The sequence below is a fragment of the Cotesia glomerata genome, linkage group LG2 (genome assembly GCF_020080835.1).
Source record: "Cotesia glomerata isolate CgM1 linkage group LG2, MPM_Cglom_v2.3, whole genome shotgun sequence".
Classification (NCBI taxonomy): Eukaryota; Metazoa; Arthropoda; class Insecta; order Hymenoptera; family Braconidae; genus Cotesia; species Cotesia glomerata.
This window is the reverse complement of record NC_058159.1, coordinates 24,399,111-24,418,813: the sequence shown is the minus strand read 5'-3', so window position 1 is coordinate 24,418,813 and position 19,703 is coordinate 24,399,111. Positions and strand designations below refer to the sequence as shown.

The 19,703-nt window shown below is 31.0% G+C and overlaps 1 protein-coding gene across 3 annotated transcripts in view; it reads left to right on the top strand.

Moving 5' to 3' along the window:
- The window catches only part of LOC123258652, a 304,264-nt gene that overhangs the window by 135,200 nt on the left and 149,361 nt on the right, over window positions 1-19,703 (top strand). For all 3 annotated transcript variants that reach the window (XM_044718793.1, XM_044718794.1, XM_044718795.1), the window contains exon 3: window positions 16,104-16,274. In XM_044718793.1, the coding sequence (XP_044574728.1) occupies window positions 16,104-16,274 (171 nt within the window). The remainder of the gene's footprint in view (window positions 1-16,103; window positions 16,275-19,703) is intronic.

Genomic DNA, 19,703 nt, shown 5'->3' with positions numbered 1-19,703 from the left:
CTGAATAACGAAGACATGAAAAAATTTATCAGTTCTTTCTACTCCACGTTTTCTGTCAATTTTAAATATATTATTTAAATTTTCATCATAATTATTGTAAATATTTTGAGTATACACTGTGAAAAATCCGGAGTGAATCGGGAGTGAATTTCACTCCCATCACTCGGAGTTCCGGAGTGAAGTAATTAATCATTCCGCGTAGGGAGTGAATCCGGAGTTTTTATTTGCGGAGTGATTTCAGAGTGATTTCAAATTTCACTCCGAAAAACATCCGCGTTCGGAGTTTTTAAAATAAATAAAATAAGGATGAATTTTCGTTCTACAAAAAAAATCTCAAAATTAATCTTTATATATATATTTCTTCTGTGCGTGTGTTTGTCACTGAACTCTTCCTAAACGGCTGGACCGATTTTAATGAAATTTTTTGTGTGTCTTCCGGTGGATTCCAGAATGGTTTAGATTCACAATTCAGTCCACGAGAAAATGTTTATTTAATAGATTTTTTATTTGTAAACGCGGGTGTTTAGCCCGGTCCAATTGGTCACCCCTTTCCTCTTTTGAAAAGGGCGCCACTGGGATTTTATACACGGTGTCTCAGAAACCGGGGTAGTATGAGAAGGGAAAGATCGGGTCGTGAGAAGTCTGGGAGAAGGCTGTAAATCAATGCTGAGAACAATTATTAACAATAACAATTAAATTATTTATTCAGTATAAACAATTAAAATTAACAAATTTTATTAACCATATCTTTCTTAAAACTAACTTATCGTGAAAACCTCTCACCTACGCAGGCACTCGCCAAAATCTTACGAACTAAATATCATCTAACTCTTTTTAATCATAGACCATTACGCATCTATACTAAATGAACTCATTATTAGCTACGCCAACCTGACAATAATTAACAAAAGTTTATTTCAATTACCAGAACTAATTTCACATAAAACAACCTCGTCTACCTGACGGAATAACATATTATCTTACTAATTTCTATATAAAATCATCCACCGGACGTTAACTTAATTTCCCAAAATTCTCAATTTTATTCATACACCTTAATTACCAATAAAACTGAATCTCAAAACTACGCATTCTCCAAAATTACCAAAATTACGCCTAACAATTACTTAACACGAAATTCCGACCTTCGATTTTAATTCATTAATACATCTTCTTAACTAAATTCATTTTCAACTTACTTAACCTAATTTTCTACTAAAGTTATCAATCAATTTATTCTACTAAACCCACTGATTTATTTCATTTCTTGATCTCCACTAAATAATCTTCAACAAAGTTCACTACATAATTTTCTTAACAAGTTCAGTAATCATTTTCTAAATTCACTAAATTTCTCAATAAATGCATTCGCTAAATTAACTAAATTAATTAAATTTAGCCCACCGGCCTAAATTTAATTTACCACAATTTCTTAAATTCAACTACTGTAATTCAAAAGTGTCTCAACAAGATTTACAACCATAGAACATTATAGAATGACCTTCACTAACTTAATTACGCATTTTCATTTCTTATTCAAATTTTGTCTTGAAAATTCTTAACTAAAATTAATTTATTATAGCCAACAGGCCTATAATAAATTACTAATAAATTTTCTACCTATAAATTAATAATTAATCAATTAAATTTAATTTTCAATGTAAAAGTTTAGCGACAAAACTAACTAATTGAACTTGACAATAAATAACTAAGGTACGAACTCGCTAATATAAAAATGGCCGCTCGAGAAATTAATTTTAATTATTTCAGCCTCTTAATTAAATTAATAATCTAATCTGGCCTAAAATAATCGAAAATACCTGGAGACTCAATTATTGTTTTATCCAACGACGACTAATACTCCGGTCCAACTTGGCGGGCTCAGCTGCTTGGCATCTTGTCGTCTCGAACCAGGGTGCTGGCCTACGGTCAGGGTTGTCCAATTCCAAAATGCCCCGATAACTTCCTCTGCAGTTGCTCTTTATTCTCGACGTCCAAATTTGCACTCTATTGACTTGAACTGATCTTAACAAGGTCACTGATTCACAAACGCAAAAGGCCACTGGCTTCCAGAAGGGAAAAAAGCCTCGATGTCTTTTTTGCTGGCTCTTTTATAACCCTCGAACTCCGGCTTTAGAACTTTCTTATTGTTCTGCCCCGTTTCATTTTACGGGGACAGTAGTGGGGAGTTTCGATTAGCACGCCCGGTGACAAGTCGAAACTACTTGTCAAAAATCGAAAGGTAAGGGAAAGCCCTTACCTACAGTGCGTTAATTAAGTGGTCGATAATGACCCCAGGAAGTTCGATTTTCCCTGTTACATATTTATAAATTGTTGTTGATCTTGACTACCCACATGCACTTTTCATATATTTTATAAATATCATACATATAAGATATATGAAAAAATTCATGAGGGTACTCAAATGAAAGGTCTCGATGAGTATAAAATCATAATGGACATATTTATGAAAATGTTAATAATTAACGAATGATAATGTATTTTGTCAACTAATGATGTTTTTAACGATATAAGCTCATTCCGACGTTACATTCATCAAGAGTTTTCATTTGAGTACCCACATGCATTTTTGATATATTTTTCATATATACATATATATAATATAAGGTAAAAGCCCCAATAGATGATCACGTACCAGTATATGATCACTCCATGTATTTGTATATCTATATTCACAAATATAGGTATACAAATACATGGAGTGATCATATACTGGTACATGATCATATATTGGGGCTTTTACCTTATATTAATAGATAAAATATATGAAAAATTGATGTGGGTACTCAAATGGAAGGTCTTGATGAGTGTAACATCGGGATGAGCTTATATCTTTAAAAATATCATTAGTTGACAAGATACAATGTCATTTCTTAATTATTGAAGTTTTGAAAGATATAAGCTCATCCCGATGTTACACTCATCGAGTTCTTTCATTTGAGTACCCACCTAACATTTTTTATATATTTTATATATATGTTATTTGTGAAATATATAAATATATAAAATATATCAAAAATGCATGTGGGTACTCAAATGAAAGCTCTTGATGAGTATAAAATCAGAATGGGCTTATATTTAGGAAAATGTTAATTATTGAAGAATGCCCATTGCATATTGTTAACTAATGATGTTTTTAACTATACAAGCTCATTCCTAAAATTTCTAAATTTAAGACGTGTGTACATGACAACGTCTGTCGGGTCCGGTAGTATATATATATATTAGGGTGTGCCAAAATGTAACTCCCGTGGAGAACCTTTTAAAATTGGAATTTCGAGTTCCGCTTTTAACAGGGGCTGCGTTTGGGCATTTCCTGAGATATTTTGGAGTGAGACGATGTATTTGATTTTCATAGAATTTTTTAACAGAAGCTTAATTTGGGCATTTCCGGCGAAAATTCAAAATTTGGCCGGAAGTGCCCAATTAAATCTCCTGTTAAAAATCCTATAAATAATTAAATGAATCCTCTCACCCCGAAATATCGCAGGAAATGCCGAAACACAGCTGCTGTTAAAAGTGGAACTCAAAATTACAATTTAAAAGGTTCTCCACGGAAGTTACATTTTGGCACACCCTAATAGATATATATACATATTTTTTTTTGACAATTATTAATTATAATTAAAAATAATTAAGGGTTTAAAATAAGTTATTAATTAAAATAAGGGTTTATAAAAATATTTTCTTTACAAAAATTTATTTATTTCTAAATTCATTTATTTTGGGAGTGAATGCGGAGTGAATTTTATTATTAATAAAAATTAACTCCTTCTCGGAGTAAATATCACTCCCGCTGGGAGTGAATCAATTAAAAATCATTCACTCTTCATTCACTCCTCAAATTTTTTACAGTGTAAGCTTCAATTGTTGAATAAATTTATAATTAACTAGCTGTTACCCGCCCGCTCCGCTGGGCAATTAAAATTATATTTAGAATTGAATAGAATTGTATTTTTAGATCTAGACTTGAAATTTAATTGGAGTATTGTTTTGACTTGTACAGATTCCAAATTCCATCGGATTGGCTTGTACCTTTTATCCATGTGATTATTCTGGTTAATATTCATTGTAACTTTCAATGTGCAATCACTATAACATTCCCGTGGCTATCTTCCAAAAATCAATAATGATTGACATGAAGAAAAAAATATTTAAATCGGTTGACCTTGAAGGCCATCCCTGTAATATCCTGTTTCTCTTAAGATTCTATCAAATTTTATATCTGTAAGAACTGTATTTGAGGAGTATGAATTTTTTGACAAGTATCACTCCCCGCACTCCTATGTTGGGGAAATATTTTGTAAGATCCTATTCGAGATGATTTCTACATTATAAATAAAAGGTTCCAACAAAACTTCGAGTCCATAGAAACTATTGTTTGAAAATGGGAGATTTTTATTGTTAACGTCCCCGCAATCCCTTTTAGGATTAGAATTCGAGAAAATCCATTCTCAGTTGAACTTGACATTATCCACGAAGATTCCTACTAAATTTGTAGTCTATAGAAGTTACAGTTTGGAAATTAAAATTTGAGATTTTAACACCTACCCCCGCAATCCCTATCGGAAGTAGAATTTTTTGAAATCCATTTTGAGATGATCTTCTCATGACAAATAAAAGATTCCTACCAAATTTACAACTTTTAGAAGCTATATTTTGGAAATTAAGATTTTTTTATTGTTAACCCACCCCCACAATCTTTATTAGGGGTGGTTCGTCGTAAAATCTGCTTAGATTATTTCTACATCACATATAGAAGATTCTTATCAAATTTGGAGCCTATAAGAGCGATTACAAAAGGGAACTTCTCATTGTTAACGCCCCCGCAATTCTTATTGGAGTTAGAATTCGAGAAAATCCATTCTTAGTTGAACTTGACATTATACACAGAGATTTCTACCAAATTTGGAATTACTATTTCATAGTAATCATTCATCGACTATAAAAAAATGGTTAAAATCTATTGAAAAGTAGATTCACGCTGGATTCGCCTTAAGACTAACACTTAGTTTGGGTTGTATTAAAGTAAAACAGCTCTTTTAATACAAGATAAAATTATTGATACACATATGTGTGTATCATAATATATGTATATCACCATTGATTTGAAGCAAATTGTTTGTTTGATCGTCAATAAATACATCGATAATAACAGAATCAATTAATTAGTCAATCAGATATGTTAATTATGGAGTAAATGTTTAGCTATGCGATAAAAAATTGATTGATCACTAAAATCGCTGATTATATGCGACAAATAAACACCCTCTGATTACCACCAATCGGTAAAAGCGTAAGATTATACCGTTATCATACCGTAAATCTGTGAAAGAAAACGATTGAAACACGAATAACCACATCTCAGCAGGGTGGATAATGTATGCGGGAATTTCTGGAGATGAAAGGTATAACAGTGTGATAGTGACACGATATAATGTTTTTTTGGTCTTCACCGACTATAACTTGAACTATAACTGTAGTATAGCTGAATTTCACGATAATATAGATTGTACAACAAAATAACGATTGTTGGGAATCAAGAGAACGAGTAGATGGTTTATCAACGATTGCAACAAACCGGGTCGCTAGCTTGAGGTTGTTTTATACCGGCCACCCGTGGCTATATTCTGTCCACGGAGCTCGCGTTTTATGTCTTCGTCTTCGGTAACGATCTGTTGAAACCCCGAGGTATCTTATCATCTGTTTTTTCTTACATTTTTATTTTATTGTTATCATTATCGTCATTGTAATTCGTAACTCACTCTAATTCCTCTAACAAACTTTTTCCTTTATTTAGGAGCTCAGCTAATTTTTATCTCAAAACACGTTGATAACATCTAGATCGCTATATTCCGGGTCTTTATTTTTTCTCTCGTTTATTATTTTCTGTCTTTCATTAAACTTTATATCATCATCCCTCATGTTCTAGACAAAAGACGCCTACGGAATTAATTATGGAATTTAAATTGAATTATTTAAACACTTTGCATATTTAGTTTATTTTATTTACCACAATAAATACTTTTTCGGACTTTGTTTTCCATTTCTATTTATATTTTTTTGCTGCTTACATTAATTAAATTGCGTTTTCATTTGTTTAAATTTCATAACTCGAAACCACGTATGATATTTTGAAATAACTACTTATCAAATATGAATTTTGTGAAATTTAAAATGTGAAATTGACTTAATATTCAGCTTCTTGATAAAGCTCGTACACTATACTGATTCTAAACGTTAAAAAATATAAAAAAAATAAGAATTAATTGAAAAAATTCATCAGTGCTATAAAAAACACCAATAGCGTCGACACGTTTTATTTATTTCTTATTAAACAAAAAATTTCTACATCGGAAGAATATCATAATTGATTTATCTCACTGAGTGAGGCCAGAAAAATTATGGTTTCTTCTTCAATAACATTTTTAAGGGTTTCTTGTGATTTATCGTAAAAAATAGATGGTTGAGAATTTTTTACATAAAAAAAAGTATTCGAATTTTTATTGAAATTTTTTCTACTCAGAAAATTACTGTAAAAAATTGAAAATTTGAATCTGAAATCATAATTAAAATTTTGACTTGACGGTCAGTAAATTTTTGAGAAATAAATTTTTCTGATACAGATAATACTTTTATAAAATTCGAAAACAATTAGCAAAATTCACGCTGTAACAATAATTTAATTCATTAGAATGACCCTAATTTTAATGAAAGTATACGCAATTACTACGAAAAAAAAGTTAGTATTACTTTTCATTTAAATTCCAACTAAAATTCACCCTCAAGTTTTCCTGAAAACCCTATTTAACCCACGTCATAAATCTAGAAAGTCTTTTATAAATGTCTAATCAAACTTTGAAAATCTCTAAGACATAAATATTTTAGAGTAATAAATGTTTGCCTAAAAAAAAAATTATTGAGATTCAATGAATATGTCAGTGATTTCACATCTCGTATTTTTAAGCGAACACAAAAAACTTTTTTAGAAAAAATAAAATGAAAAGTTACACATAAAAGCAGGGATTTACATTTAACATTTCTTACGGCTGGATAGATTCCCCGGCAATCTATATTTGGAAGTAAAGGAAGAAGAAGGAGAAAGAGGAAGCTGAAAACTCAAAAAAAAACGAAAAGATATAGATTTTTATCTACTCACAGTATATTTATCACACATTTACATAAATAACAAATAATTTTTGAGGCCAATTTGAATTTGAGGCTATATATACAGCATAAATGCGCTTTTAATTTCCAAATCAAACATTTAAGCTCAAAATTGTGAAATGGTCACATATCGCTTAAAAATTTTACCACTTATATGTGAGCATAAATTTTTAAATTAAGTTTCAATGTATAGTACACTATGCATCGTGGAAAAGAGCAATATATAACCCGATAAGAAAATAATATATAAGTAAAAGCTCATAACTGACGATTTAAAATATTATTTATAAAGAAAAATTTCTCGGCGACTTAACTTTTACTTATTCATTGAATTTTATAACAATTTAAAGAGAAAAATGGGTTACTTATTCAAATATAATCACCGCTTTAACATCTAGAGCGTGAAAAACTGTCGTACAAGATAAATCAGTGGTTTATAATTAAAAAAAAATAATAATATACGTCTGTAGTAAAAAACGAAATAAAAATAAAACAAACTATTAAACACGACTCGTATGTATGCGTACGAGTGTTTACGTATTTATGTGTCTGGATAGGAGCATAAAGTGGGTACACGATATTTAAAACATGTGTAACACGAGGTCACACTCGTTATAAGTGTAATCTCACGTAGTAATAACAAGTTTAACGATAGCCATGTTGTAGCACAATATAGCGGCAGGGCAGAAAGCACTCATAACGAGGGCAGATGCCGTTCGAGGTTCCACGATCTATGGTGCACGGGGTAGAATGGCAGGACTTAGGTTGAGCTTGGACTGGTGGATGGAAAAATGATTAAGTCCGTTGTACTCACCAGTACGGAGTTTACTTGACTGCACAGTTATGTGCATTATATAGAGCTTTTACTTGTACTGGTGCTTATTTCTGCATGAATTGATATGCCGGAGCGTTAGACCTGGCATATTTTAATTTCATATGCTCGCACTCTATGGTGCACTGCTGCGTCGCGTACGTGTGATGCTGGAGATTCAATTTCGTGAGGAAAAGGTTGTACGCTCACGTTTGAAGCGTGAAATCGAGATGGATTCGCGATTTTTCTTACGATCTCTCTTATATGTGTGATAAAACTTATGTACTATTATCGATTTTTACCGGTTGTTGCTGGATATCATTCAATACCTAATTTTACAACGTGTATCATTTTTTTTTTTATTATATAATTTTATTTTTTTTTTTAGATAATAGTAAATTTGATTTTGAAAAGAAATGTGCTCGGTAAAAAGTAATTGGTAACTACTACTGACTAAATATCAGTAGCGACTCCTAAAAAAAAATCGGTAGCAGATTTTAGTCGAAGCGGTCAAAAATGGAATGAATGAACACTAAAATAGTGACGAGAAAAGACTGGAAAATCGAGAGTGGAATTGCAGTGAATTTTTAATTTGAATTTCCTGGGTCACTTCAGGTTCGAGGGTTTCAACTTGCCGTTAAAAGTAAATAGAGTTTTTTCGGTGAGGTGATTTTGGAGTGAATGTGGATTTCATTTTAAGCTCCATTACTTCGATGGATGTTTTAATCTTTAGGAATAAATTATGAGCCATTTTTTTGGAATTCAGAAGGTTTTACCTCATAACTTATTGATAATACATATATTTCTGCCCTGTCATGACAAAACGACGTATCTCGAAAATTCCCGACTAGAAATTTCAGTGAGGCAGTGATTTGGCGCAAGTAAGGCATGCCGAATTCCAAACTTGCAATAAGTGAGACATCCAAACCAGGCCGAAGTTTGGGATGTAACGCAGTTGCAAGGCTCAACCTAACTTGGCTTCCTGATTAGGTTGCAGTTTGGAAACCAAATTCGCAACGAAGAATCCAAATCTAATTCTTTCTTGATTTTTAGCTTTTTTATTATCAAGCGAAAATTAATAATAACAAATGCTTATTTTTTTATCTTCTTTTACTATTTTAAGTATAAATATTAAATTTAGGACTAAATTTTTTAAATATTTCATGAATAAAAAAAAAAAACAAATTCTTTGTTGCTTTTATCTAATATTATTTTTATTATTTAATTTTATTTTTTCTGTAATTTTTTTTTGTTGTTTGGAGCATTTTTTAATGTGAAGAGGTTTTTTTGATTGGTAGATTTGATAAGTCAAGGGGGAGGAGATGATGGAGGAGTTAGATACACTAATCACACATAACACTTAACTTTACTTCACACTCGCCTTAATAGTAATTATTAATTATTAAAAATCGTACATGTCAAACGCGAGACTCGAACACGGTACCCGACACACGAGGGCCCTATATCATACCGCGACGCTACGCCGATGATGAGCGACCTCTTACTAGCAAAACTCAGGTTATCGTTACTTGGAACCAGTTCGGCGTTCCCATGATATATCAGACTTAAGGAATCCATGAAACTTTCCTAGTTACGTTCAAATATGGCAAGCCAAACATTTCGTTCTGCCTACCTTGGTTTTTATGAGGTACAACCTAGGCAATCCTAAGTTAGGCAAGCCAAACTTGCCCCGAATTGGTTATTCGGCATATTCCTTACTGAAATTTCTAGTCGGGTACATGAGACACTATGTTTATATGTACAATACACAAATACTCTCATAAATACACACTTTTATATGTATAGAACTAAAAGGCTTAACCTTGGAAAGACTTGAAGCCAAATATCTTCTCCCACTCCGTTTAAGAGTACTTTGGCAAGAAACGCCGAAGTTCGTCAAACGTTTGGAATGCCTAACTTGCAGGAAATTATAAAATCCAAAGGCTTACGAAAGTTCGGTTTACCTAACTTAAAGGTAATTAGGGACATTTATGGCAAGCCAAACTTCGGCAAATCTTTGGATATCGTTACTTCCAGCTAGTCAGGCATTCCAAAGGCTCGCCGAAGTTCGGCTTGCCATAGATGTCCCAAATTACATGCAAATTTGGCATGCCAATCTTCGTTTTGCCTAACGTGGATTTAAGAAGGCGCAAATGAGGCTTGCCTAAGTTAGGCAAGCCAAACTTGCCCCTCACTAATTATTCGGCATTCCTCACTACAATTTCTAGTCGGGTTATAGTTTCGAGAAAATAGCGTATAAAGTTTTCACTAAATTTGAGTACAATTTAACAGAAAAATTCATTTCTGTCATGACAAAACATTGTAACTCAAGATACGTTTTTTTTTATCTTAAGAAACTAATGCTCGTTTTGATAAATAAATGAAATTATTATGACAAAACACTGTAACTTAAAGAATTAAATGTTATATTAATTTCCAATGCAAAACAGATACGTTTTTTTTTCATTTCTTTTAGAGGCTAATTTAATCAATATCATTGGCATAATTAATTAAATTAGTAAAATTTTGATGATACCCTATCATTAAGTTACACTAAAAAACCTTTTTAGCTTTGTTACGACAAGACAGCGTTTCTCGAGATACGTGGTTTTGTCATAACAGGGCAGATTTCGTCGTTTGCAAAAATATCTATGAAAAATTTGATCCTTTTCATCTAAATCAGTATCGGAAAAGCTTCGAGATTTGCAAAAAGTAGTTTAAAAAATGTGAAAAGATAAATTGCATTTTATTACTTTATCTAATACTAATAGAAATTCAATATTACTTCGCTTATATACAATCAACTTTTCTGTTTATCAAATAAACCCAACCAATTTTGGATCACTGCTTGATAAGGTTTAGTCTGAAATTTCTATCAAACATTGAAATCGAATAGGACTGATCGCATTACTTGTCACAACTATCTCGGTCATTGAAAGGAATCCCTAACCACAGACGAAATATATCTGTGAGAGATCATATCCGTTTCAAGCGTCGTATCAGAATGCTAGTCAACATTTAAGTGAGGATGACATTGTATGATATTGATAACACTAACTTTTTCAATCGATGTACACTGATAGAAAAACAATCTTGATTCAAGAAACTTTTTTTCTTCAAACCTTGAACTCTTGAAACTAGATATAGATATATTTCTTTCAAGAATTTTTGTCTCTTGGTTCAAGATAGGCGATAACATTGATTCAAGATGTTACCGACTTGTGTTAAGAATGGCTTTTTTTTTTATTTATTAATTAATTTACTTATTTCCAAGAAATAATTTTTATTTGGTTTAACAATTAAAGGCTATTTAGTTTTTGAAATATACTTTGATGAATTATTTTAAGTTTGTTAAACGATAATGTTATTTTGATTGAAAAACTTAAATGTATCGATTGAAGATAATATAGCTCTTAAGCCAAGAAAATCTAAATCAAGACAAGAAATTCTTAAAGTAAAATAATCATTTGTCTTCCAAAATAAATTCTTAGATCAAGAAAATATCTCTTGAGTCAACATAAATTTTCTATCAGTATAGATAATTCCTAATTTATGTAAAATTCTTATTGTTTTATGGAAAATAAATCCTGTAAAAATTGCAGGAAAATCTGTTAAATTTACTATTATACTCTTGTCTAGCATTATTCAGTTATGTAAATTTTACATGTTCATACCCGTAAATTTAACTGTTTTCCTTTACAAATATGACATACCATGGACGTGTAATTTTTACATAACCATTTCTGTAATTTTCACCTATAATTTTTTCCGCATATAACAAACCTGATCCTTTATTAAAAAATTGGTTGGCTTTTTAATTACCACAAAATTTTAGTTAAAAATTTGACTTCAATAAACTCAATCTATCTTCACTATGTTGTAAACATTATTCCATTTATCTGAATTTTCTATGATTTTTACTTATCAGTCACAACATAAATAATCGTAAAATTCCTATCATTTCTACCAAAAAATAAATTCTTGCTATCATTAATGAAAACACCAGTTCGATGTCAAAGTTAATTAAACCTCGCGTTTGTAGTTAATGCACTTAGCTAGTTAAACAATTATTGATCAATCAATAATTACATATTTTAAGATACAAATGATTGAATAGACAGTTACTCAGGATATCAAATGCTAAACATTAATCGCACATAAAAATTTCAAACAATACCGCATAGTAGCATAATTATTTAAAGAAAGTCAGAGCAAACTGATACAGTATATAGATACACCAGTCTGCTTATGTAATAAAACCAAATCTCTCGGATATCAAACACTAACTCTTGGATTTCAGCTCGGATTTTCTCCACTTTCCCTACTAACTCATCTGCTAACACGAGCTACATTTTGTATCTCATATCCTGTTCGGCAGCGTTTTCACCAGTATTTATCTCGGTACTGATCTGCAGATAATATACAACGGTGATGAACTTCGAAAAGTGTATTAATGTTCGGATTCGAACCATTGCTATCAGCGAAATTGAAATTTGTAACTATTTACTTGAGGATTAAAAGAGTGATTCATTATTTTGCATGTCTCTGGCTAATTAATTATTTTCATCGTAAAATTTTCCCCTCTGCAGAATAATCCACCATATTGATTTTTTTATGGTTGTCTATGAAGTTAAAGTTAAGCAGATACATATAAATTACTAGAGGTAATAGTTTTCATTGGGGTATACTTTGGTGTCAACGACCCTCGGCTTGGTCAAACGATCGATGGAATCGCAAACTCGAACTCACTTTAGGAGGTCAATTGTGTGGGTGGGCTTCTTTCTTTAGATATTATAGATATTATAGACAGATATATATGTGTACATAGATATGTATCTTTAGTGTTATTATTATTATCTCACGTACTCATGTGTTATCGTGTAAGAATAACAATTCTCTTATTCTATGAATCGATATCGTGTTATCTCGAGATTTACACTTTGAGTGCTGCAAAAAGTTCCATCCCACAGTGGTGGCATGCCAATCGAATAGCGCCCGTTACAGTCATTTATATACCACCGTTGACCTAATTTTTCATTCTCATTGTACAGTGCATAGTGCCTGGAATGGAGTACGAAACTACGTTCGGTTTTTCGGAGATAAATTTGATGGGGAATAGAAATAATTGAGATTTTTGTCGGTTTTCTGTACTGGAGGGAACTGAAAAACTTTTTAACTGCTGTAAAATATTGGAAGTTAATTTTTTTAAGCTTAATTCGAAAATACGGATTGAAATTTTTCATGCAGTTGAAATTAAAGTCGGAAAAATTAGCGGAGAGTCATAATAAATTTGTTCAATTCTTAGCTAATTTCACAATTAATCAATTATTTCATTTTTTATAATATTTACTAATTTTTTTAAAAATTATTCAGTATGTGAAAAATAAACGTAAAATCTTTAAATATTTTACTCTCGGCTGTGAGTTTTTGGATACATGCATGCGGGTCGCTAGACTCAAGTACCTACTTTTTATGACTCTGTCCGTTGAGGTCATATAAATGCAGTCTCTTGTTCTCTTCGTAACCCGAGCGCTCATCTGGTTCGATTCAAAATATTTTCCGTTTTAACTTTCCCTTTTTTTATATATGTAATATTTTTGTCAACGTATTTTTCTTAACAATATTTCTCGGAAATGTACCCCCAATAATAAAATGAAAAGAGTCTCTGTACTCTGTTGTGCACAAAATACTACCAAAAGAGTCAGTCCAAAAGGATCTCTCCGAGCGACAACTACGTCAATTTCAGTCAAGTTCCAAGTTTAAATCGAATCCTCTTTCTTAGCATTTCGTTTTTCAACTAAGTACCAATTTTTACGATCTACATTAACATCATTTAATCGCTGAGTTTCACTTAAAGTGAATTGTGAGGTGAAATATCAGAGGTGAAATGTCTTTTCATCAATCTGTGATTGAAGTTCACCACGACGTTGATTCACCACCATCATCAGAACTCTACAGTCACAAGCTTAAACCGCTACATTAATACATTCATCAGACATTTAAGAGCTCAAGCAGCACATGGTATTGTATTTTAGTAAACCTAAAATACCAAAAAGGTACGAATCAAATTTATACTTGCATACATATTCAATACAACATTTCCCTCAGCGTCGGGAGGATGTCGGTCCGGCCGTCAGTTTTAAATCGCCCACCGGTGCTGAGCTGAGTTACTAGTTCCAATTCATATTAAATTACAATACGCTCATTATGATACTGCGCATATTTCACATTGCTTGCATAATACAATACGAATACTGAGTTTGAGTCGAGTTGAGACTTCACGAGCAAGTTCTCAAACTATTCATGTGCAGTGTTATTTTGAGCCTTTCTTGAGTTGCATCCCATTACATACATAAAATTCACACAATTATTGAGATTAAAATATTACATAATCTACACAAAGCAATCATTCAAACCGAGTTCTTTTCACTCTTTTACTCCACATAAATTTCATCCAATCAATGCACACCTTCGAAATCAGAATCTCAAATTCAAATCATCACTCGATCATACAGTCCACTATCTCTCCACAATTTATCCATTGTCAGTCTCTCGCAATCTTCATTCAAACTCACAACAAGCTACATTGTTCACTTCGATTTACAGATCATATTTGAAACGAACGAGCGAACGAGCGGACGAGCAAACGAGTGTACGAGCAAACGAGTGTACGAGCAAACGAGTGTACGAGTAAACAATTACTCGAAACCGAGTCCAAGAGTTCATCCAGAACTCCTTTTCACCTCCCGAAGCCAGCTTCGCACGGTTGGAAGTCAACCTCCCTCCGGCGGTCATCTCCAGATAACCACCAAACCTAACTCCACGCCAGTTTAACTTCCTCATAATCTTGCTGGGACCAGATTCATTAATATCAAATACATAATATTATTGTTATTAAAATTGTATTAAAAACCATACACTTCGAAATATAAAATCAAACAAAATTTTTATTAAAAAAGTGCTTCTATTTTATGCCAGTAAATATTTTAGATAAAATGAACATGGTGTTTTAAGTTTATAATATGGATTGTAGAGTAAAATTTTTGGTTCATATTTTTATTTTGGACTTTACTGGCTGTCAATCACCATTTTCGCTGAAATTGAGTTACAATTTATTTTGAATTTTTTTCGCTCAAGTTTCATGTAGTTTTCAATTAGGTATTAAAAGAAAACATTTTCTCATTTATTGTTAATTTTTTTTTTCATTGTACTTGATAATTCAGCAATATAATTTATTTTTTATAACAAATTTTTACAATTTTTGTGTTTTTTTTTTCTTAAATTTAAGCTCTAAAAATTCGAGCTGTAAGATTAAAAGTTGAAAATAAATGAATGGAAAAAAATGACAAATCTTGGCCGGCTTACTGAGCAGCGTATACAAACAAAGATTGCCGCCGAAGCCGAATTGAGAGGAATAGGACAGGAAAACGATGGGGAACGGTGGATGAAAGGTTGATAAGGGTGCAGAGTAGAGACTGCGCGCTTGGATGCTGGGTTTCAGCAAAGTAAAAAATAAAATTCTTCCGAGTGGAAGTTAATGTTTAATTTAAGATAGAGAGCGGAGCTCTCGCGTTTACCGTCAGGTGGAGTTGTGCCGGCCCGGGGTGGAGAGCTTTTCCGGTACTGAAAGTTACGCCCATTGGACTAGACGACGAGATGAAGAAAAATCGAATAAGAATAATAAAAGAGAGACAGAGATCACCGGGTTTACAAGACTGAGTCGTACCACCACCTGGAGTGCCGCTCGAGATAGCTAACTATCATCCCTATGAGTTTAAGAGAGATTCAACTTTTAAAGAGTCCTCGAGCGAATAATTATTGCTGATGAAACTTTCAAGATTTTCGTGTCTAATTCATAGTCGTTTCACTTTAATTTTTACCCATTTTGAGAACACCGAGGGTGAGACGGGATGGCAACTATGTAATTTTATTATTAATTTTACTGTTCAATTGTTTTCAAAACTTTTTATCTCTTGTTTTTCTTTCCATTTCGCTTGTTCTTCTTTCACAGTTCAATTCTTTCAGTCAAGAGCCACTCATATTACCACTGATTAACGTAATTATTCCAACAAATTTATATAATTATAATTATTTATGCTTTCAGTGGCGTGCTCAACGGTGACGGTGACCAAGTGTCAAGCGGCATTGAAAACTCTCCAAGCGTTTTCATTCTTCCGGCCAACGTGTCTCTGCAAAGAGCCACACGTCGATCCAGAGTGCAACAGCTTTCAGAATTTTCTCTTTGATCACCCTTGTATATATGTTCTCAAAAAAGGTAGGACATTGTTTATATAATTCATGACTTATGACCCTTATTGACGAAAAAAATAAATCCCCAATTAAAAATGATTATATTAGCAGTCGAAAAATCATACACTATATCGAAATTTAAGCCTCTTGAGTTGCTCATATTTTTTATTGAAGATCCATCATAGCGTTTTTTCAGAATCAATCAATTTTATATTTCCACTCTAATTTCACCAACAATCTTCCATCACATTAAAATTTTCGTAACCTTGGTGTTTCCTTTCTCCTTTTCATCTTCTATCAAATCCTGATCATTTAACAACTTTCCGTTTACATCACAAGATTAACAGCCGAAAAATTCAAACGTCTAAATAAATAATGAGCTTGAGCGATTCTACCATTCGTTTAATAGCCTCGGAAAAATAAGCCTCTAGAGCGTAAAACGATCTGCTCACGGATCCTATTTGACTGAAACATCATACTTGCCGATAAATTTATTATTTAAAAAAAAAAAATTTTTTTTTTGCGAAAAAGCGAAAGTACGCGTCAGAGCGCTGTTAGAGTGAAACATGTCAATCATATGCCGGACAATACTGTCATCTATCGTTTACGTTGTCACTAAATTCAGGCAGCCGGACACACTCTTTCGGATTTATTGAAACTTTGAAGAGTCTGGCGAGACGTTGATCCCCATTTACGTTTCAAATTTCGAACAAATTGTCATTTGCTGATTTTCAAAGACATAGATATGAAACAAGTAAATGTATGTTTGTGACCGATACAAAAAGGGCATGCATGAGACGCCTGCAAAAATTGACAATTTAGATTCATCAGCCAGGGTTGTTCATTGAAATAACTGAAATAAAATAAAACAACTATCACTTTTAATAACGAATACCTCTACTCAATTCAATTTAATTCATATTTGTCAAACAACAAAAAACAATTTAGTGCACAGTCAATTGAACATAAAAATTTGTTGTTCTGTTTTCAAAACAGTCCAATTATTTTTATTGATAAAATTTATATGCCTAATTACTTTATCATATGGAGTCACAACTTTTACTCTAATTAATTATTAAATAATTCATTATTTTTTGAAAACTTTTGTGTGAGAAAAAATAAAGTGCATCAATTGTTATTTAAAATTCACAACACAATTATTTTATCTTTCTGACATTATTCCAGTTCTACTTAGTTCTCATAATAATGAATTTTCTCCGTAGCAATGTCATTTAATCTCTCGAGACTGTACACTGATAGAAGGATTTAATAAATATTTATTAACAGTTAATAAATTTTTTATTAAATACAATTTATTAAATGTTAATAAATATTTGTTAACAGTTATTTATTAACAGTTAATAAATAGTTATTAATGGTTAATGAATATTTGTTAACTGTTAACAAATATTTATTTAAAATAAAAAGCAAAAATAGCAATTTTCTTTTGACACTTTTTATAACCCTACAGCTAGAATACGTGATAATAATTAAATTCACTAAATAAATTAACGTTTTTAATATTTAAAAATATAAAAGATAATTATGAGCTGTGATAGAATTTGGTATTTTACAATAAACGTTATTATAATGTAATATAATTAATGCAAATAATTTATAAAGATGATTTTTGTTTATAAGCAATCTTCATATCATATGATATTGCAAGCGAAACAAATTCACTCAACAAAATATTTATTAACTGTTAATAAATATTTGTTAACTATTAATAAATACTTATTAACTATTAATAAATGTACTTTCCTCTTAAATAAATATTTATTGAATGTTAAAAAATATTTATTAAAATTTAATAAATTAAATAATTGTCTTCAAATAAATTAAATTATTAATAGTTAATAAATCCTTCTATCAGTGAATTTATAAAATGAAACAGTGTCTATTAAAAAAATTAAATTTGAATAAACTAACCACGATTATTGTTTTTTTTTTTAATATTATTTTTAATTCTGTAAAGATAAAATTAGGTTGTCAGTTTTATCCGTCATTCATGTCAATATCGTTGAACGCTTGCTATAATTTACATCGATAAATTAGTCGTATGCTGTTGGAAATGCTATGATGACAAGTTGAAGCCCTCCACAAGCCCGATTTTCAATGCAACGTAAAACGTTTCACGAGAATATGATGTTTATCATCAACGGGAAAATGCAAACGTCTATCCGTCTAATACGCGGCATTTGTTACTTCGAAAATTAATCTCTAATTTCAAGTTTATTATTACTATTATTACGTCATATTTTATACATGACAAATTCAATTAATTATAGATTCACAAATTGGAATATAAAATTGAAAAAAAATCATTTCAGTTGGGTGGATAGATGTTTTATCAAAAATCAAATAAAATAAAAATAATTTACAATTTTAAATATGATGATATTTCAACAGAAGAAACAAAAGACGAATAATAGTTTTTTTTTTTAATCAAAGAAAATTAGACCTACATTTTTCAAGACGAGAAATCAAAATAATGAATGAATAATTACATTATCCAAAAAGCCATAATAAAATTTACCAGGTCGTCCTCATTAAGAAATTCAATCGTATCTAAGACCACTTCATATGGTAGAGACATAGCATTTCTCAGTTATTCAATTTTTTTAAAACTCATCTAAAAGTTCAACTCTATATATATATATATATATATATATATATATATATATATATATATATATATAGCTCTTCTTGTTCTAACTGCAATTATAGTTATAAACACAAACTAACTATAGGTATATGAAGGTTGTTCGGTGTATAAAAATGGTTCTAAGAATGTTACATCAAAGTATGTAATATTTTTATCCCTATACTGAAAAATATTTTTTCTTTAAAGTTCTATGAATAAAATTTTTTAGGTAATCGTGATTTTTCTCTCTCATATAAGCGATTAATTAACATTTTAGTTGATATTATTCACCATACCCAGAATGTAGACGGACCGATTTTTGCAAATCTTATTTTAAAAGCGTAACATAATACGGAGCTTTTGATATTATTCTATAATCATAACGACACTGTAAAAAAACCGGGGTAAGTCCAAAGCGGTGTAGGTGTTAAAATTTGCGGTGTTAAATTCCAATACCGAAAGCGGTGTTAAAATATTTTTTGATATTGAAGATATTTTACTCTGTGAATACTTTTATTCACTAAATTACTACTATTGGGCAGTATATTCATTAATTCATAAAACTATTAATTATTGAAATGGTAGGTGTAAAATTGTATAATTTTTAAACAAAGTCTGTATTACATAGATAACAATTTAAATAACTACAAACCGAAATTAAAATTTGTTCTGGATGATACTCATAGACTTTTTGTATTTTTTTATGTCATACATTTTTTTCTTAACTTTTATAGGCACAATTTTGTTTATTTCAGTAAAAATCATAAAAATTACACCGGCCCACAAAAAAAAAAAGTGGTCTGTACT